Source organism: Perognathus longimembris, chromosome 9 (genome assembly GCF_023159225.1).
Source record: "Perognathus longimembris pacificus isolate PPM17 chromosome 9, ASM2315922v1, whole genome shotgun sequence".
NCBI classification, from domain to species: Eukaryota; Metazoa; Chordata; class Mammalia; order Rodentia; family Heteromyidae; genus Perognathus; species Perognathus longimembris.
This window is the reverse complement of record NC_063169.1, coordinates 49,979,043-50,001,803: the sequence shown is the minus strand read 5'-3', so window position 1 is coordinate 50,001,803 and position 22,761 is coordinate 49,979,043. Positions and strand designations below refer to the sequence as shown.

At 39.6% G+C, this 22,761-nt stretch overlaps 1 protein-coding gene across 6 annotated transcripts in view; it reads right to left on the bottom strand.

Moving 5' to 3' along the window:
• Positions 1-22,761, bottom strand: part of Akap7 (A-kinase anchoring protein 7) — a 114,774-nt gene that overhangs the window by 53,548 nt on the left and 38,465 nt on the right. For all 6 annotated transcript variants that reach the window (XM_048354085.1, XM_048354082.1, XM_048354086.1 and 3 more), the window contains exon 6: positions 17,658-17,770. In XM_048354085.1, the coding sequence (XP_048210042.1) occupies positions 17,658-17,770 (113 nt within the window). The remainder of the gene's footprint in view (positions 1-17,657; positions 17,771-22,761) is intronic.

The window sequence follows — 22,761 nt, the reverse complement described above, 5'->3', positions numbered from 1 at the left end:
GCCAAATAACTGCATCAATACCAGTTTGATAGAAAACAAGTTTTTGGTCACATATTCATCTTTATCCACTGTCAATCCACTATGAGGCTGTGATGATTTGCCACTACAAGATCATCATCCTCCATTTTGTCCTTCTTGTAAGAAAATGGAATTAATTATCAAGTGATGGAAGTTCTGAAATATCTGTAAACAAGCTGTAGAGAAAAAGTGTTTCCCATTGCTAATGTAATAATTAAGATAGAACATTTATATATTAATATAGGTAAGACAAATACATGTAATTTTAATTGGCCTGAGTACTTTATTACATCTTTTAATACAAGTTCTGAAACTCTGTTCCTTAAATTACAATGTCAATATATTCAAATGGCAATAATTAAGTAAAAAAATTTTAAGGAATCTAGATGTTCAGTTCAAAAATACTATCTATGAATAAACTACCAAGATCAGCATTCCATCCAATAAATAAAGAGCCTAACTTGCACAACCTCCAAACCCACAGGAAGGTCTGTGCCCCCTGCTGGCAATAAAAAAAAAAAAAAAAAAAGCCCCAACACTAGTGCTACCAACGGGGACAAACAGGACTTGCTGCTTGGGTACATTTGGAAATCAAGAAAAACCACGGTACTGCCTGAGATAGTCTGTTCCTCTCCTATGGTGTTCCTTCCCAAAAGTGGATATTGTATAGATCCTGCTTTCTGGAACTCACAAGGAACCAGGAGACTGCTTTGGCTAATGAAATGTTACGAGGAATAACATTTGCCACTTCGTAGCAATTTTAAGAATCAGCATATGGTTCACCAACTCCCTTTGCCTTCTGTCAGAAAACCAGTGATGCCCCAATTGGAGACAGCTCAGCCAGGTGCTGAGGGAAGATACAGCAGAGCAGAGCACAGATGACCCATGGAGGTGAGCAAACACATGAAAGCTTATTGTAAGCACTTAACACCCACAATGAACACTTGCCTCTCAGATCCTTACAATCAGAATCATTTTATTGAACCATCTTTACTAAAATACACTAGCTCAGGCAATCTCTCAAACTTTGAGATATTCTGAAAGAAAAATTTCAGAAAATGCTACTGAAGATCTTGCTTCAAGTCTCCATGCCAGGTCAAAGAATTAAAATTAGATTACAAGTTTGCAAAATCGCTATGAGAATCAGGGCCAACCAGGAGTCATTTGTAATCCTGATACTAATGAATCTATTCTTCAATCCCTTCCTTAAAATAATTTAGCTTTATGTTTGCTGTTTCCCATATGTTACTTGATTCTTAAAGACATATGAAGTTCTGAAATATTTCAAATGGACACTCATGCAGTGTCCATTTATCCTCACAAATATCATTTCCGGTTGATAAACAATTGTAAATGTATTTATTCCAGGGAGGTTTTCCAATATCCTGAAATAGACAGCATAAGAGCTCAATGTCTAAAAGTATATTAGAAACCTACATGAAGTAATTTGTCACAAATAGTGCACTTTGACATGCAACAGATGACCCAGTTGATTAATGACACAGAATGCATCTCAGAAGAAATTATAATCCCATCTCACATTAGAGTTCACTGAATTTTTAATGATTAAAAAGCCATTAAAAACAAAGAGATTTTAATGCACTTAGTAATATGAAAAGTGATTCAATAACAATCAAAATTACTTTTGAGTAAGAAAACCATTTATCAGTGGGAGACTGAGAATAGATTGTTGAAACCATGTGCTCTATCTTATACCACGGATAATTGCCAGACAAGCTCTTGTTTGGTCTTTCAGGAATAGGGTGGAGGAAGTGGCAGGGAGGTATCCAGGCTTCTCTGCTGCAGGACTTCCTCTTCCTTTGCCAGAGTGACTCTATGTGAAAGGTTACCTACTCTGCTCCTACATCAGAAGTACTTCTACTATCAGCCCTAAGTTCCCCTACTCTTGCTAGGGTTCCCTTTCCTTTCTGAAGATGGCATTCCTAAGATGGATGTCCTCCTGGGCCCATTCCCACACTTTTCATGCCTTCTTACGCAGTGCAATTCTGTAGATAGACAATATCTGCCATCCACCACCAATAGGGCTGCTCCTCTCTCTCTCTCTCTCTCTCTCTCTCTCTCTCTCTCTCTCTCTCTCTCTCTCGCCAGTTCTGAACCTTGAACTCAGGGCCTGAGCATTGTCCCTGGCTTCTTTTAGCTCAAGTCTGGCACTCTACCTCTTGAGCCATAGCACCACTGCAGTCCGTTTTCTATATATGTGGTGCTGAGGAATCAAACCCAGGGCTTCATGTATAAAAAGGCTACCACTCTTGCCACTAGGCTATATTCCCAGCCCAGGGCTGCTCTACTCTACAAACACTGCCATGAGTAACTTTTCATGCAAGTACTGCTGGTTCTCATTGCTTGGCCAAACATGGACATAATTTGGTTATCTCTAGGATCTCCCTGTCTCTTACTATTACTAAACATGTAATTTGTGCTACTTTCGCATTGTCCTGTGCCTGTGTGTGGTTTCTAGAACAGGTGTAAAAAATGAGTTCTAAATTGCTACCACCTTCAACTAAGAATTTCAAGACCTTCTTCCTTCTGCTTTTTTCCTTCCATGCATACAAGAAAGTCAAACTGAAGTATTAAAAATATCTCTCTCGGGCTGAGGATATGGCCTAGTGGCAAGAGAGCTTGCCTCATATACATGAGGCCCTGGGTTCAATTCCCCAGCACCACATATACAGAAAACGGCCAGAAGTGGCGCTGTGGCTCAAGTGGCAGAGTGCTAGCCTTGAGCAAAAGGAAGCCAGGGACAGTGCTCAGGCCCTGAGTTCAAGGCCCAGGACTGGCCAAAAATAAATAAATAAATAAATAAATAAACAAACTTTAAAAATATCTCTCTCTGTAAAGGCAACTTCACCTAGTTGGTAAAGGGATTAAAACTAAGCTCCTCCTCTTACTATGAGTAGTCAAATGAAGTACTGTGAGTTGTTAGGGCTAAATTGCAGAGCTAAAACAAGGTAATGCATGCTCTACCAAATTCATAACAGAGAGTCCTTCAAGAAGGAATATTCTTTTTTTTCTTGTAATTTGTTAATTAAACACGAATTTTTTGACAAGGTGTTGTGCAAAAAGGGTACAGTTACATAGTAGGGCAGTGTGTACATTTCTTGTGGTATCTTACACCCTGTTTTTCTTTCCTTTCTCTAGGTCAGGTAGACATATATACAATACACAATATACCAAGAACATATACAGTAGCCACGTGGCCTACGCCCAAGAAAATTCACCTAGGGCTTTAAATGTAATGTCGATATTAGACAATATGGCGACAGTAGTCTTATATGAACGTACATACATAGCTTTTGAGCTATTGTATTCCACTGAGAGGTCAATTTTTGACCTTTATATGTTGAGTAGTTGTTTGGTTTTAGTTATAATGTTGGGTCGCTGACCCAGTCAAGAAGGAGTATTCTTAGTATTCCTCAGTTTAGAAATGATTCATAAAAGGAGAGAAGATGGTGCCGTCACAATAGGGAGACACCCCAACTCGCTCCAACTGAATAGTGAGCTGGGGACTCCAGCACCCAACACCCCATCAAGAATCCAGCAAACCCAACAACCAGAAGCAGCAGAGAAACATGGGAAATGAAAAAGAACAAAAAAAGAAGAGCCTATAGCCTGCATGGAGGCGGAAAATCTCCGGGGTACCCACCCCACACCCTGACCCAAACAGGGCCAGGCTAGGAAAGGGGACCCAGCACCAAAAAACTGACTGCCGAAAAGTCATGCCAGGAGCACAGAGTCCAGACAGCAAGAGCTCCACGGACCCCAGACGGAGTATAGACCACCGAGACAGATGGCAGCAGCAAAGGACCGGAGGTGCGGGGACCGAACGGCTGGGATCAGACGTAAGCAGCAGGGGATCCCGAGGTGTGGACGGGGAGATCTGGGGCCACTACCAACAGATGACCGATTGCTACACCCCAGCACCACAGCCTGAAAACTTCACAGCAGCGCAGGACACACATTCAACCCAGGACCAGTAAGTTCCCCATTACCCCCCCCCCCACCAAATGGAAGACCAGCTCTAGCAGCGCCCTCTGGGAGGACATGAGAACTAACAGAGGCGGAGCAGCGCCAAGGCATCCTCCCCCCAAAGCCCCAGCAGAGCTGCCTGAACCTGGCCGCACCAGCCCCGCACCTTCCCAGCAGGGGCCCCGGGGACTGGTAGGCTTTGGAAGCCCCAGGCTCACTGGTGAGCAACACCAGCACAGCAGGGTCACCTGGGCCCAAACACATGCCCCCTCACATCGGAGGCACAGACAGTCTGTGGGCACCAACCCGCACCCAGACACTTGATCCTGCAGGGGCCCATGCATACCGCCCCCCAAAACAAATTCGCGAGAGGACACAAGCACCCTCCAACAACTTGGGCAACTCATCCCCAAAGGAAGCACTAGAGTACACACGCACGCGCCCCCTGGAGGGCCAGCGTGGGGCAGCATGCTAGCCCCCCAGCAGGAGGACCTCTTGCCCAAACCCCGCAGGAGCGCACAAGCGGGCACAAGTGAGGGCGACCACCTCAGCAACAATCGAGAAGGTCACGCTTACCCATTGGGCAGTAAGATTCAACAGCCACACTCAAACCCAGAGCCAGGACACAAGCAAGTCTCCCACTGAAAGACCAGTGGGAACCAGCACAAAGCCAACCCAGGGAAACCACCCACAGATCTCCAGATGTGCAAATCACAAAGAAATATAACAAATTTCATCAAAGGGCAAGCCAACTTGCCAGCTCCAAAAAGCAGTACGACTGAAGAGGAGATGGAGAATAAAAAAAACTACTGAGGCTATGATAGCAGAAATGATGGAAAGCCTCAGAAATGAAATCAGAAAACAATTCCAGGAGTTTAGAGTGGAAGTCTTGAAGGACCTCCAGGAAGCCAAGAAAGAAATGGAAGCAAAAATGGGTACAGTGCAAAACTCCGTTAAAGAAGACCTTAACATCCTGAGAAGTGAAATGCATGAAAAAATAGATTTAAAATACAACTCTTTAAAGGAAGAAATTTCCACGATCAGAGCTGATCTGGAAACCATAAATAGCTCTCTGACATCCATAAACGCCGCAATTGAATCCACAGCACAAAGACCATATTGAATCCAGAATCTCTCTCTTGGACGATGATGCAGCCGACAAGGTCCAGAAAATTACCACACTCCAAGAAACAGTAAAGCTCCAGGGCAGACTAATCCAGGAGCTAGTGGACAAAGACAAGAGATATAATCTGCGCATAATTGCAATAGAAGAAGGAGCCGAATACCAGAGCAGAGGGCTTCAACATATTTTCAATAAAGTGATTGCAGAAAACTTCCCCAGTCACACAAGGGACGTCATCCAGGTAACTGAAGCCTGTGGGACACCTAGCAGACCAGACGCTAGAAAATGCTCGCCCAGGCACATAATTAATCAAGACTTCAGATCTCAAGAATAAAGAGCAAATTTTGAATTCAGACAAAGCGAAGAAAAATATTTATGACAATAGGAAGAGGATCCTAATAACAGCAGACCTCTCCACACAACCCTACCATGCGCGAAAAGAATGGAAAAACACCATCCAAGTCCTACAGGCCAACAACTACCAACCTAGAATAAAATATCCAGCGAAGCTGGAGTTCATATTCGAGGGGAAAACCAGATCTTTCCATAGCAAAGAGGATCTAAATGAGTATGTGCATAAAAAAACAGCCCTACAGCGAATTCTAAGAGGGGAACCCCACCCAACAGAAATCGTACAGGACACACAGACAGAAACAGAAAGAAACTACAATAACCGGAGCCCAACAGAAAGAGAAGCTCACTAAAGACAAGAAAAAAAAAGAGGAAAAATAGCCTAACGGGAAAATGGAAAGGGAAAAAACACTCTTATCCTTGATCTCTTTGAATATAAACAATATAAGCTCTCCGATAAAGAGGAGCAGACTGGCAGAATGGATCCGCAAACAAAAAGTTGCCATCTGTTGTCTACAAGAGACCCACCTTACAGCAAGAGATAAAAACAGGCTCCGAATGAAAGGATGGAGCAAGATCTTCCAAGCAAACGCACCTACCAAAACAGCAGGTGTAGCCATCCTGATCTCAGACAAGCTGGACTTCTCATTAAAATCAACTCAAAAAGACAAAGAAGGTCACTACATTTTAATACAAGGAAAAATCCAGAATCAAGACATCACGGTGATAAATGTATACTCACCAAACAAAAGAGGCCCTACATATGTCAAGCAAATTCTCACAGAACTACAGAACAAGATAGACCCAAACACGATCATAGTAGGTGACTTTAATACTCCACTCTCTCCAAGGCACAGATCCAACACCCAGAGGATTAGCAAGGGAGCTGAGGACGTAAGTAACACCATATCCCAAATGGATCTGACAGATCTACACAGAATCTTCCACCCTACAGAGACCCAATACACCTTCTTCTCAGCAGCCCAAGGATCATACTCCAAAATACACCATGTCATAGCCCACACAAAGAACCTCAGCAAATACAAAAGTATTGACGTCATCCCATGTATTATATCTGACCACAGTGGAATAAAGGTAACCCTCAATAACGACGGTTACCACAGAAGCTATACACATTCTTGGAGGCTAAACACCTCACTGTTATCTAACACTTGGGCCACAGACCAAATTAAAGATGAAATCAACGAATTCATAAGCCACAATGACAATGAAAATACATCACCAAGGAACCTATGGGACACAGCTAAGGCAGTACTGAGGGGCAAGATCATAGCCCTCAGCACTCACATTAAAAGAATGGAAACAGAGCAGGTGAACAATCTCACGATGAAACTAAAACAACTGGAGAAACAAGAAATGATTGAATCTAAAATGACTAGGAGGAGAGAGATCACAAAGATTAAAGAAGAGATAAATCTGATTGAAAATAGAAACACCATTCAACAAATAAATAAAGACTAAAAGCTGATTCTTTGAGAAAATAAATAAAATCGACAGACCCCTCGCAAGACTTACAAAAAAAGAAGAGACTCATATATGTAAAATCAGGGACTCCACTGGAAAAATCTCAACAAATACACACGACATTCAAACAATCATAAGGAACTATTTCCAGAACCTCTACTCACTACAAAACAATAATTTTACAGAAATGGATCAATTTTTAGAGAAGTATAAACTGCCCAAACTGAACCAAGAAGAAATAAATCAACTAAATAAACCAATAATGTACAGCGAGATGCAGGGGGTAATCAAGAACCTCCCAACAGAGAAAAGCCCAGGCCCAGATGGATTCACCAACGAATTCTATAAAACCTTTAGTGAGGAGCTAATATCAATACTCCTCAAACTCTTCCACGAAATAGAAACAGAGGGAGAAATCCCAAACTCATTCTATGAACCTAATATCATACTCATTCCCAAACCAGGCAAAGACCCAACAAAAAAGAGAACTACAGACCAATATCACTAATGAACACAAACACAAAGCTCCTCAATAAAATATTAGCTAACAGGATCCAGAAACTGATCAAGAAAATTATACACCATGACCAAGTAGGCTTCATCCCACAGTCACAAGGATGGTTCAACATCCGTAAATCAATCAATGTAATCCACCACATCAACAGAACTAAAATCAAGAATCACATTGTTATCTCAGTCGATGCCCAAAAAGCCTTTGACAAAATACAACATCCATACTTATTAAAAGCTCTGGAGAAAACAGGAATAGATGGAGTATTCCTCAAAACAATAAAAGTCATATACAACAGACCAACTGATAACATCATATTAAATGGAGAGACACTAAAATCATTCCCCCTAATCTCAGGAACAAGACAAGGATGCCCACTCTCCCCACTTCTTTTCAATATAGTGCTGGAATCCCTAGCCATAGCAATAAGACGATAGGAGGACATCAAAGGGATCCACATCGGCAAGGAAGAAATCAAGCTATCCCCATTCGCAGATGACATGATCTTCTATCTCAAGGACCCACAAAACTAAGTCCCCAAACTCCTACACCTAATAAACCGTTTTGGCAAAGTAGCAGGATACAAAATCAATCCACAAAAGTCAGCAGCTTTTCTGTACACCAGCAATATACAAGCAGAAAAGGAAAGTATGGAAATAATTCCTTTTACAGTAGCCAAAAAGAGAATAAAGTACCTAGGGATCAACCTACCCAAAGACGTGATGGACCTATTTAATGAGAAGTATAAAAATCTAATAAGAGAAATCAAAGAAGACACAAGGAGATGGAAAGACCTCCCATGCTCATGGGTAGGCAGAATCAATATAGTGAAAATGGCCATATTGCCCAAATTGTTATACAAATTCAATGCAATCCCTATCAAAATCCCAGCCACATTCTTCACTGAAATAGAGAAAGCAATGCATAAATTCATATGGAACAGCAAAAGACCTAGAATAGCCAAAGCAATTCTAGGCAAAAAAAGCAGTGCAGGAGGTATCACAATACCAGACTTCAAGCTCTACTACAGGACCATCATAACAAAAACAGACTGGTATTGGTATAAAAACAGCCCTGAGGTTTGCTGGTAGGTTTTTTGTTCTTTCTTCCCTCTCTGGCCTGTTTCCCGACAGTGTTAAGTGTATGTGTTTGCTCCAGGAATTTGTAACAACCAGATGCCTGCAGACTGCTAATGCTCTAATAAATACTCCAGGACTCCATCCTTAAAAAACAAACAAACAAAAAAAAAAAAAAACCAGCCCTGAAGACCAATGGAATAGAATTGAGACCCAGAAATAAAACCGCACTCTTACAGTCAGCTGATATTCAACAAAGGAGCTAAAGACATACAATGGAATAAACAAAGCCTCTTCAACTACTGGTGCTGGGAAAACTGGGCAGCCATATGCAGAAAACTCAAGGTGGACCCTAGCCTATCACCATGCACCAAGATCAACTCAAAATGGATCAAGGACCTCAGTATAAGGCCTGAATCCTTGAAACTACTGAAGGATTGAGTAGGAAAGATGCTAGAACTTATAGGCACAGGAAGGAACTTCCTGAATAGAGTCCCAGGGGCACAATGGATAGGGGAGAGACTCGACAAATGGGACTACTACAAAATAAAAAGTTTCTTCACAGCCAAGGACATAGCCACCAAAATAAAAAGACAGCCAACAATATGGGAAAGGATCTTTACCAGTACAGCAACAGACAAAGGCCTAATATCCATCATCTACAGAGAACTCAAAAAACAAAGCCCCTCCAAGCGGGGAAAGAGGAACCCTCCTCCATTGTTGGTGGGAGTGCAAATTAGTACAACCACTTTGGAGAACAGTATGGAGGTTTCTCAAAAAGCTCAACATAGACCTACCCTATGACCCAGCCATACCACTCCTAGGCATCTATCCTGAACAACAAGTCCCAAGATATCAAAAAGACATCTGTACTTCCATGTTTATCGCTGCACAATTCACAATAGCCAAAATATGAAAACAACCCAGACGCCCTTCTACAGATGAATGGATCAAAAAAATATGGTATCTATACACAATGGAATACTACATAGCGATTAGGAATGGTGAAATATTGGTATTCGCAGGGAAATGGTCAGTACTTGAACAAATACTGTTGAGCGAGACAAGCCTAGAACACAGAAGACAAAGGGGCATGATCTCCCTGATATATGACTGTTAAGGAGCAGGGAGGGGGAGACAGTAGAGACCAGATCAGCGAAACCAAAAACTTGTCAAATGGTATTTCCCACAGGTGTAGGTCAGTGACCCTACATTATGTATCCAAACCCAAACAACTACTCAACATATAAAGGTCAAAAATAGACCTCTCAGTGGATTACAATAGCTCAAAAGCTATGTATGTACGTTCATATAAGACTATTATTGACATATTGTCTACTGTCAACATTACATTTAAAGCCCTAGGCGAATTTTCTTTGGCATAGGCCACGTGGCTACTGTATATGTTCTTGGTGTATTGTACATATGTCTACCTGACCTAGGGAAGGGAAAGAAAAACAGGGTGTCAGATATCAAAAGAAATGTACACACTGCCCTACTATGTAACTGTACCCCTTGTGCACAACACCTTGTCAAAAATTTTTAATTAATAAATAAATTATAAAAAAAGAAATGATTCATAAAGATCTATTAGCATGAAGACCCCAGAAGGAAGTAGTATTTAAATTCTACAATCCAGTTAACCAAATTGTGAGAAGTTGTAGTATTAGATAGGTAGAAAGACAGATAGACAAATAGATAGTCCATTAGGACTAAACAATGATAGTGTATAAGATCCATGACATCACAGGGTTATGGCTGGGGGTGGGGGTGGGAGAGCAGGCTAGGATTTGATCTCCCTAGTATAAAACATTTTTATGACCATTTTTGCTTCTGTATGTCTAATTACAGTGGATTTCCCATTAATTGTATCATTAGAACAACACTGTCATCTATACTCTCTCCTGTCCTGCTTTCCATCACCACTTCTGCCAATGGCTGTCCAATATCCTGTTCACAGGTCCCCTCATGATCATTATCATTTGCTCCCAGCCCTGTTGTGCTCATCAACTTGTGCACTCCAACAACTCCTAGTGAAAACATCCGCTAACACTTTCAATGAAGGCATTTTTTTTTTCCATCCTGAAATCTGACAGGGTCTGACTCTGTGAAAATCTGCTTACAAGGACGTGCTAAATGATAGAGTACCATATTAGTAAATATGAAGAGCCTAAATCAGGGAAGGTATCTTAGAAGCCCCAAAAGTAACATGTCTGAAAATAGCTGATCTATCCAGGGGCAAATTACATTTATTTCTTCAGGCATCTGGGTCTTTATTAAGAGGCTTGTTTGAGTTGAAACTGGTCTTCTTCTGCCACCAAGTGTTAGCAAACACTTCTAACCCATCAGGCTCTGAAGAGTTGAAATCACAGAAGCATAAGTTCATTCAATGAGAAAAATGCCAAGATTTCATTATGAAATGCATGGAACTGAATAAGTAGCAAACTCACAAGGACAAATAACTGCATTCAAAGGAAACTGTACAGAAAACTTAAACTGTATTTACCATTTCAGAGACACGATAATTCAGTAAGATTGTAAGGCTTCATTTATTTGATTAAAAAAATGACAAAGCACAGTAATCAGAATATATCTAACATTTACAACTCCTTTTGCTGGTATGTCATACAATATACCCACTGGAATTTCATGAAACTAAGAATGTGCAAATTTCACACACACTAACGAAATGTCTCCTGGTGTCAGAAAAGCATATCACTGCCAAGAAAAGCCTTATGCTTCTCAGAATCTGTCCTTCGTCTCAGTTCTGTGCTCTAATTTGGGAACTAGAATACCCTGCTTGTAGCAGATGAAATTCGTTATCAGGAAATCTGAGGGAGAGTTTCTATATTTTCAAACTTCTGAACATAATATACAGAATTTTTAGCTACCCCTCTAGGCTTTTGGTTTCTTCTGCTGCATGTAAACAGGTGTCCTAACAAGACACAGGGCCCTAAAAGCCTAAGAACTTCTGCATCCCACATGGAGTACCACTAGGATTCCTCCTCACTCTGGATTTTTTTTTTTTTTTTTTTTTTTTTTTTTTTGGCCAGTCCTGGGCCTTGGACTCAGGGCCTGAGCACTGTCCCTGGCTACTTCCCGCTCAAGGCTAGCACTCTGCCACTTGAGCCACAGCGCCGCTTCTGGCTGTTTTCTGCATATGTGGTGCTGGGGAATCGAACCTAGGGCCTCATGTATCCGAGGCAGGCACTCTTGCCACTAGGCTATATCCCCAGCCCTCACTCTCGATTTTTAAAACAACTAGGGAAGGGGACTCACTCATAGTGGCTGCTAACAGCCTCTGTCCAGATCTTTGGCACTGCTGAGATAGTTTGCCATCATAAACTGATGGTATGACTCTAACTTTGAATCTGTATTTTTAAGTCAGTATGGATAACAGCTTTTTGAGTCATTAAGAAAATGACAAGATGGGGAAAATGTGAATTGAGATACTGCTGCTAAGGATCTCCTAAATAACTCCTCCTGTAGGCAATAATGCATGAAACATTTATCTTACTGTCTGAGAATTTGCTTATACTGATCCACAACACTTCTCTACCTAACATATCCCTTTTTACCAATGGTTATTTTGTCTATCTTGACAATAGTATCATACCCAGAATTATTTCCGCATGGTCTTCTATTAGGTTAAATCAAAATCTACAAAATTCAGTAACTGGCACCAATCTTCAAAACAGAGCACGTGAAAGGAAGGTATCTTTAGATCCTTTTCATTCACCACCACTCTATGCTAATTTCCTCTGAAATCATGCTCACAGACTCAACTAAAAATAATGCTTTATTAGGTTTCTCCCCAAAACTAAAGGAATAGTCTGCAAGGTGATGAAAAGCTTCAGGGGCTCCCGAATTGTTTCAGGCCATTCACCTTGCTCATCATTTCTTACTATGTCCAACTTACCAAGCCCCATCCACACCCCAGCCAAACCCGAACCATACAAGATGGAAATGCTTACTGTACCAAATTAAATTCACTCCATTCCAAAGGACATTAAATCAGCTCTTTTCACTCATCTAACAGAAAAAGCATAGGTTAAAAGAATTGTTAGGATCCCACTTTTTACCACTGAAATTGTTATGCAACACAAACCCCCAAAAACTTTTATACAACTTCCCTTTTCATGCTATTACAGAGTCCTTATAATTGCCTGCTTCAAATTATTAGCAATGCATTATCAACACTGATTGAAACATTCCTCTACTTTTTGTTGTTTTTGCTTTGGTAGTACCATTAATTGAAGTAAATGCCTTATGCTTGCTAAGCAAGAACTTACCACTTGAGCCACCTCCAGTCCCTTTTTAAAAATTTTTTAAAATTTAATTTCACTGTCAAGGTGACGTACAGAGGAGTTACAGTTACATATATAAGGTAGTAAGTATATTTCTGGTCATATTTGTTACCCCTCCCTCATTTTTCTCCCACCTTCTTCCAGTCCCTTTTGTCATTTTTTTAAGGTAGTCCAGGCTCGTCTGAACTGTGATCATCCTACTTGAGTTGCTGGGTATGAGAAGTGAAGTGTTCCATTTCATCCAGCCATTGTGCTGTGCCCCATAGCTGGAATACAGTTGTATGCTTCTGTGCCCAGCCACTGAAATGAAGTCTTGTGAACTTCTTTTTTCCTAGGCTGGCTTCATACCTCCATCTCCTCATCTCTGCCTCCGAAGTATCTAGGATTATCACACCTGGCTTTATTTCTCTGTGGTTGGAGAAGTTTTTCTAATTTCCCCCATTATTGATAATGTTTCAGTATATATTGTTATGTATAAGAACTTGATCTTTTAAATCATCAGCAAGGACATCTTAATTTTAAAGAATCTAAACTTTCTACTGTTTTTCAATGTCAGCTACGTAACTAAGAGCTATCAGTTGAGTCCATTGAACTCACTAACCATCCCAATTCTAGAAGTCTTTGTTAATCCTTATACCAAATATTTATCCTAACAAGCATTGTTCTCATACACTGTGGTTGGAAGTATAAATTGACACTGTTGTTTTAGAAGACAAACTTGAAGTGCTTGGGTAAAGTTATAATGAATAGCTTCCCTAGAATCTCCAAGGGATTGGTTCTTTGAAATGCTGCCCAACCTACCCAAAGAAAAGTGAACGAAGATGTATAGTGCAGTATTGCTGGGGTAACATAGACAAAGAAAAAGCAAATTACTCATTAATGGAAAAAAATAAAATTTGGATAAATATAATTATTAGATAAAGTTTTATTTCTGGCAGGTATGGTGGCTCAACGCTGTAATCTAAGCATCAGGAGGCATAACAATTGGAGGCAGTCTGGGCTACTTAGTAAGTATACTCCAAGACCTAGAGGCTAAATAAAGAAATACATAAATAAATGTTTTCCTTATTTCACTCTGAAGTATTTCAATTGCCTATGGTGAACATTTATTCAGATAGTATCTTTATAATTTAAAAATATAAAGTACTTGAAATGATTCAAATCTAATACATGAAAAGAAACTATCATTTATCCTCTTCCTCTGTTACTTCATTAATCTAAATAACACTAAAAGCTAGTAAGGCATTCTGTAGATACTAATTTAGGTTCAACTTGATTGCAATAAGGAATACCTGGAAAAGCTGGTGAGGCCTTATTTTGGGTGTGTCTGTGATGGTATTTTCAGAAAAAAAAAAACTAGCATGTAAGTCTAGGCAGACGGGGTAAGAAGTTCAAGCTCAATATAAGCGGGTACCACACAGGTGGTGAGGTGCTCCAAAACAACAAAAATGGAGAAAAATGCAAAATTGTTGGTTTACTTTTAGAGGTGGGACACATTCTTCCTCTCCAGTCCTTGAACATAAGAACTTCAGGCTCCCTGGACCTTAGACTATGAGACTTAAATTAGCAGTCTTTGGGTTCTCAAATCTTTGCCCTTGGACTGACAGTTATACCTTAGGTCTTCCTGGTTTTGAGGCCTTCAAACTGAGACTGAGCCATACTACACTCATCCCACAGGCCATGGGACTTCTCAGCCTAATTATCACATGAGCCCATTCCCCTAATAAATCTCCTCTCCTGTTTTCTCTCCTCTCCTCTTCTCTCTCTCTCCCCCATCTCTATTTCTGTCCTTTCTCTTCTCTTGCCCCACTTCCTTCCTCATTCCTTCACTGTCTCCCTTTCTCTCCTCTCTATACCTCTCTTGCTCTCTCCATCCCTACCCAACAGTTTCTCTTGAGAACCCTTAATAATGCACCTTCCATCACTGTCTTAATTAATGATAACTACTTGTAAGTAGTGGACCAAGACTATAAACCTAGGAGAGAATTAACACTGAGTGAAGAGACCATTAGAAACATTAAAAAGCTAATGAGGGGGGCTGGGAATATGGCCTAGTGGCAAGAGCGCTTGCCTGCTACACGTGAAGCTCTCGGTTCGATTCCCCAGCACCACATATATGGAAAACGGCCAGAAGGGGCGCTGTGGCTCAGGTGGCAGAGTGCTAGCCTTGAGCGGGAAGAAGCCAGGGAAGGTGCTCAGGCCCTGAGTCCAAGGCCCAGGACAGGCCAAAAAAAAAAACACAAAAGTTAATGAGGAGCTATATAATAAGGAACAACCTATAATCCAAACCAAAACTAGACTAAACTGAAGAAATTAAATTCATTTGTATGTATGCCATATTTTCATATTGGTTTTAACTTCAACAGTAGATACACTACATTTTTTTTTTTAAATAGCTCAGTGGTAGGTAGCCCCTCGATTGATGTGGGGCAGGGAGAGGAACATGACCTCCTGGATATTTATTTAAGTCTGCAGGTCTCATTTTATACAAAAGGTATTCTACCGTAGCAACCATCTGTATCAAAAGCACCTAAAACTTTTGATGTTAAATACATCAAAAGTCAAGATCCAAGGTCTACTTCCAGATCTCAAGGTAACGAATGGAACTCTCCAGTTCCACAAGCACTCCATACAACTCATGAATCCCAAACTTTAAGGTCTAGTTTCCTCAGAAACACTGAAAATCACAGTGGTGATTAGTCATCCCATACATTTTTTAAAGTTCTTATTTGTTTTTCTGGAAGACAGTGAGATTATATAGCATTCTTTGATTATCTATGGTTTCACTTATCCACATTCAACCACAATTTAAAAACATTAAATGGAAAATTCCAGAAATAATTCACAAGTTTTATGAGACAGAGCTCCAAGTACTGTGCTAATGAAGCACCTACAAGTTTGAAATCGCATACCATTGTGAGCAGCGTAATGAAATCCTGTGCTGTCCCTCTCTGTCCCATTCAGGACATGAACCTTCTCTTTGTACAACATTCCTACACTGTATACACTCACCTCCCACTAGTCATTCAGTCATCATGTCCGTTATCAGATGATCAGTCTCAGATGCAGAAAGGTGTTCCATCAGATATTTTACCTTTTGGAGTCTCATATCCCTTTTTCCTAGATGAGTGTCAATTCTGTGAAACTTACTTCTAAGAAACCAGTTCAAAATAGTCTAAATATGTGGAAATACAGATACTTAGAACAGTTTAAGCATGCCCTTGATAAATGCCATTAGGTATTCTCATTTCAAGTTAACACTACAAAGACAGAAATATTTTGAAATGGGGGCATTACCTTCACCACTGATTTGTCACTCTGAGATTAAGTGGAAGCCCTCAGAAGAAGGCATGCATTGGACAGCAAACAAGAAAGACTACAAGGAGGGAAGCAAACTGTCAGGCTACACGTGTTATAAAGATGTTTTTCAGATTTCCAAAATCTATCCTTTATACAAGTCATGTTAAGTAACATATTCTGGAACCATATAATATAGATATTATAGATGTAATACAAATATTACTGAATTTGTGAATAGTTATTAAAAATCCAAAGTATCTCTTTGAGAATATATTAACAATGGTTGGTATAAAAGTCATAACTACAGGATGGAGAATCACCTACATCAATGTTTTTTGTTTTGTTTTATTTTGTTTTTTGCCAGTCCTGGGGCTTGAACTCAGGGTCTGAGCACTGTCCTGGCTTCTTTTGCTCAAAGTTAGAACTCTACCACTTGAGCCACAACACCACTTCTGGCTCTTTCTACATATATGATGCTAAGGAATCGAACCCAAAGCTTCATGTATACGAGGAGAGTACTTTACCACTAGGCCATATTCCCAGCCCCGTGAATCACCTACATCAATGTTTTAAATACCCAAAAGACTTTGAGGACAGAAGACATTCAATCCAAAACATGCTAAATTTGTGTTTGTTTTTTTTAAGTCCAAATTACTTAAAAAACATGAACTTTATTTATAGAGCTGCAAATAAGTCATGGAGAACAGAGTCTCAGTAATCTATGTGACCACTTCCAAACTCTGGGGGTGATGGAGCAGACAGGCTAATTTACATAAGGAACCACTAGGCTAAAATGAAAGAAAAAAAAAAAAACCAGGTAGCTGGTCTTTAGGATTCCAGGAGAACTGCTCCTAAATTCAGAAGTTAAAAGCTATTCTAGCCTTTGAAAGAGTCAGGAGACCTAATAAGTCCTAGGATAGAGGATGTGAAAAGAATGGTGGTCACTGTTGACCACCTTTTTGAAGAAGTATTTTTAAGTACCCTGGAAGGGAGAATCCCTCGCTTACTCTGCTACACTTGTTCCAGGCCCTCAATGGAAGCCACTGCTGAAAGAGCTAAGGGGTCTTTTGGAAACATTGAAAGACCCACATAAAGTGGGGTAAAAAAAAGCTTTCTTGAGTTTGAAAAAGCCAGGGGCAGTGGACAACACTGCAGGTGGGCACAGGAAGCCAGAGAGCAGCAGGTTGCAAACAACCATAAACAGAAAAACAGTATGCCTGAATTCTAGCACCATCTAGAGGTCACTCAAGGTAGCACATGTGGTAACTGAAGAAGCTCAGCATACAAGTGTTGTTCACCTAACAGACACGGAGGCACACAAGGACACAGCTATGATCGCCTCTGTGGTAGACTCTTGGCATCTTCTGTATCTTTGGAACTGGAACGAAACTGACCTGGAATCTCAGGAGCAACAGCAAGGAGTGGCAAAAACTACTACAAATGTCACTCATGCTAGTGTGGCCTGCTAAAACAAGGTTGAAATAACAGTGTGCACTCACATTTTTACGGAGCACTGGTGCTTTTGACAATTTCATAAAGGTCAGGTGAGGCTTAAAACTTCTGTTTTCTCCTGCCAGGATGCCTTTTTCTTGAAATGTCTGTTTTGCAGTCTCTGAAGAAAATGAAAAGGAACACAAAAATGCTGTTATGACACATAGTTGTCCTACTCATAAAAGTGTCAATTTGGGAGGTAACTGATTATGCTGTGGTGAAGATTATGCTTTTTGAGATTTTTTTTTAAGAGACAAAGAGGAAGAGAGAAAAAAACAGAGTGTAATAACAAATACATTATGATCATTACATCTCAAGTGATTTCCAACATGGAATAGAGTACACACACAACAACTAATTTGACAGAGATAATAAATAAAACAACTGTTTACTTGACATAATTCTGGTTTTCACTGAACATTTCAGTGGTTTCCTCATGTATTGAAAAACAAAAGGACTGGGGATCTAAAATTTCTGCTTCTGACCAAGATTAAGTAAAAGAACCCTTCCCCCAAAATGAGGAATAGGGCTAGTAGCATCATGATGGACTCATCCAAGAGTACCCAGGTACTTGATGATGAGAATCCAGACAACGCCCAGCCTTCCTGGGATGAACAGAAGCTTAGAGAGAACAAAACAGGTAGACCTTACTAATCGGAGCATTCAAGATGTGAGACCTATGCCAATGGTGAAGTGGGTCATGGATAAAGTTAAGTATAATCAGGTTGACAAAGCGCCAATAATTGGCAAAGGATTTGCATTTGTACAAGCAAATCAAGAAGCCACACTGGAAAGAATTAGAGATATCAGTGTCTTGTACTTGCATAGGGTCAAAAATACTCTGCCCCATTTGCCAGATGGAAAAAACTCAAGATTCCATGTAACAGTGGGAAAACAAAAGGGCTGGCCTCAGTGGAGAGAAATAACTATCCCTGGGTTGGTGCTGCTATAACTTTATGTCCCAAAACAAAGAAGCATTTTTTAGGAATAAGAAACAATCCAACACCCAATCAAAGTAAACTCTCCAATACAAGGTAGGCAAACAGGACAATATTGTCCATGAGAAGATGAATCAATTAATCAGAAGTGACCCACAGTTGAGAGAAGTGTTAGAAATAGCAGAGCACACAAAAAAAAATATTATAATTGTCTTCTCCACATCTCAAATATCAAGTGAGACAAAGAAATGCAAACTGTATTTTTTTTTAAAAAGACCAAAGTCAAGCTTACAGAGAGGAAAACTTCAACGTCTGAGAAAAATAAACTGGATGTAAATAAACAGGTTAGAATTGCTCAACAACAACAACAAAATAAGTAAGTTTAAAGACATAGTAATTAGAACCCAACCAAAATAAAACGTTTGAAAGGGGAAGTAAGAGATCAAAACAGAAAACATCAATGAGTGTGGGACAAATTTAAGTTGCGTAATCTATATGAGGAATTCTGAAGAAAAATGGTGGGAAAGAGGGAATCAGAGGAAATACTTGAAGAAACAATGGCTACTGAGGCATGAATTGCCACAATCACAGAGCAAATAATATCAGTGGTAACTATGTAAATGAAAAGCACATAATCATTTTGAACTAATTCCAGTTGAGTTTCTACTGCTTCCACCTGCCTTAGATTGGTGATAGTTAGCTCTAATGAATCAATTTAGCCACAAAACACATTCAGGAAGGTTCTGTCCTCTTGTCCCGTGGCCAACTCTGGATCACATGCCCTGCTCTAGCATGAGGGCAGAGAGAGAGAGAGAGAGAGAGAGAGAGAGAGAGAGAGAGAGAGAGAGAGTGTGTGTGTAATTCATGTGGAATATGGGCTAGAGGAATTGAGATGTTGAACAGCCAACACAGAAAGATGATAGTCTCTATAGAAAATGCCTTGGATCAGTAAGAGTATGTCCATAGCAAATACTATTTTAATTAACTTACCAACTTTTGGTTCAAAAAATTACAAAAATGTAAATCCTTTCTAAACTCTTCAGTCACAACCCACCTTTAGTCCTCCTTTTGGCATACTCTTGGCTGTTTAGAGAGGGCTCAGAGGTGAAATAGTAGGCTGAATCACACAAAAATGGTGTCTTCATAAGTCAAAACTACCTTACAGTTTAACATATATCATCCCGGAATAATTTACTAAGTTCTTAAGATTTGACTGAAGAAATTAGGCATAATTTATAAATCCTCAAGTATTTCAATACTTTCCACATTAAATAGCTTTCGAGAGCTCACACAGTAGAGCTTCTGCTAGGAGCTTAACAACATGTTCTTAACATTTCATGAAACAAAAATGGCACCAAGTTATAGACATCCAAATTCACTTATTCATTTATGGAGTGAGCCCTGCCAAGTGTCCAGGCACATTATCTACTAAAGGCTGTAGCCCAATAAAATAACTTATTTTTTAAAAGTATCTCTTAATGTTGATTATATATTTCAGATAACATCAATATCCATTACTTAGCCAGTGTACTTTGTCATGATTACAAATAGCTCATATTTAATATGATTTTTATTAATACAAAAGCCACATGTCATTTTTCATCTCAGTTCATTTGTTTCCTGGAAGAAATGTTTATGAATAATTAAAGAGACTTTTTAATTCTTCTAGTTGCACAGAAATTCCTTCAAGCACTAAATAGAAAATTATACAGCAAATACATCAAATATCCTTCAAAAGTCAGCTCAGAGTGCTTCCTAAATAATACAATTAATCTCCAAGCTGAAGATGAAAGCATTTGAAGAGTAATTCCTTAAGTGTATTTGAAATACTAGGAGCCTTTGCAAACATAAAAGAACACCAAAACAATTCAATAAAGAAACAATATTTTTATAAACCTAACAGATACAGCCTTATCTGTTTATTTTTTATTTTACATATACACTTAGTTGTATATGAGAGATTTTCCTCAGGTGAATTTTTAAAACTATAGTAGCAATAAAGTTATACTTAAAGTGCAAAAACGTTGTTAAAAGTAGTCTTGAATGATAAGAAACAAAATTTATTTTGAATTATATCTTTTTTCTTTGAAAAGCATATATTCTCTCACACACACTCTTTCTTTCCTCTCCTTTTCTCTTTTTGTAAAACTGTAATGAGTGCTTATGTGAACATAAGGTAATAGGCCCTAGGAACTAGAATTCCTGCAGGAAATATCACACTGGGAATGGAAACTGGCTATCCCAAGTGCCCTGGGGTGAGGAGAAAGTCTACCTCGCTGTCTGGTCATTGGGACATACAGCATGTTTGCTGGCTTTTGTTTCATCTTTTCTATAAGTTGTAACACTGCCATGAATGACACAGAGACAAAAAACCAATTTCTCTCTCCTCAGTTTTGGCCTGAACTGTACATACAATTATAAGGAGGGAGGGAGGAAAAGGAGGAGGGAGAAGAGGAAAAGGAGAATGAAAGGGAGGCAAGGAAAAAAAGTACTTCCTGTAACTGTGAAACCTAGTTTTGTGTCAGGATTCTTCCTTTTTCCTTCTTTGCTTGTGTCAGTAGTCCTTTGCCATGTATGACAAAATGGAAAAGTTTAATGTTTTGGAATGCATTTATGATACTCTATATGATTAAAATCGCAGAGAAATTAAAATCCTAGGAAAGATTTCAATTGGAACTCTTGATGTTCCAATGTTTTGATGAATGCAATCTCAAAAATGCTTTTTCGGGCTGGGGATATGGCCTAGTGGCAAGAGTGCTCGCCTTGTATACATGAGGTCCTAGGATCAATTCTCCAGTACCACATATACAGAAAATGGCCAGAAGTGGCGCTGTGGCTCAAGTGGCAGAGTGCTAGCCTTGAGAAAAAGAAGTCAAGGACAGCGCTCAGACTCTGAGTCCAAGGCCCAGGGCTGGCCAAAAAAAAAAAAAAAAATCTTTTTCTGCTTGTTTCTTTTCTTTTGTTTACAATTTGAAATGTAAACTAATGTGCTTTCTCCCAAAATGGTAATCTAATACAGTATTATTAAACGTAATAATCTGACAGAGCAGGCTCGTTTCACAGATAAGTGGTTTTATCTTTGTAACTACGGCTTGTCAAAAGTTTAATAATGCCGATTACGGCTTTAATAGTGAACTTAAGGTAAACTCCACCTACTGGCTACTCTTTCTAAACTTTTGTTGCTCCACTTTGGTGGGGGGTGCGGGGGAGAAGGGTAGACTGGCAAGATGACAATCATCCACCAGCAGCAGTAAATAGAGCAGAAGAGCTCAAAGAAACCATGTTCTTATGTGTATGACTGATCCTTCCACCAGGAGAGCGAAATTTGAGTTACCTTCCCTGCCTTGGCCCCACCTGTATCCTGCTCCTGGTATTTCTTCAAGAAATAGACATGAAGCTCCTTATTTCACTTCACTTAAGGTCCCTTGATGGTAGCCACACATCCATCCAGTGACGGATGGCCCAACAGATGGCACAGAGTCCCAAATCTCTCAAGACTGAGGAATGGACAAGAAAAGGGGAGGAGGGAGTTATAATAAGGGAATGGGAAATAGGATCCTTGCAGGAAATATTATCTGGGAATGAAAATGGCCAGCCTCAATAGCCTTGGGCCCAGGAGAAGAGTAATCTCCCAGTAGAAAAGGCTTTCAGCCTCCATTATGGGCCCACAGCTAAATCCTAATGTGTATTTCCTGGCTTGTCTTACCTTTTAAAAGCTATAACACAACTATTAGCAAGGCAAAAACAAATTTAAAAAATTCTCTCTTCCTAGTTTTGCCAAAATGGTAGGTACATTCAATTTTTCCATTATTATATACATACTATGTCTTTTTTTTCTCTCAGTGTAAATGAGGGTTTGGATGCAAACCAAGCTTTGTAGCCAGGGGTTCTGATAACACCATCTCTAATTTGAAAATAATCACAAAGGTTATACATAAATGATCATATGCTAACAAAAATTTAGTGGCCCTAACATTTTTAAGGTTAAACAGTATGTTTTAATTCAGTATATCAATATAACAGACAGTGATGTTACAGTTTTTAAAAAAATATATGTATGATTAAGCAGTAAACCATAACAGCAAACTATTTCTTTCTGTAGTTTCCAAAAGGAAGACACTTTCTAATATCATTGTAAATTCTTATGAAGCAATGTCATAGATACTGTCTAGGA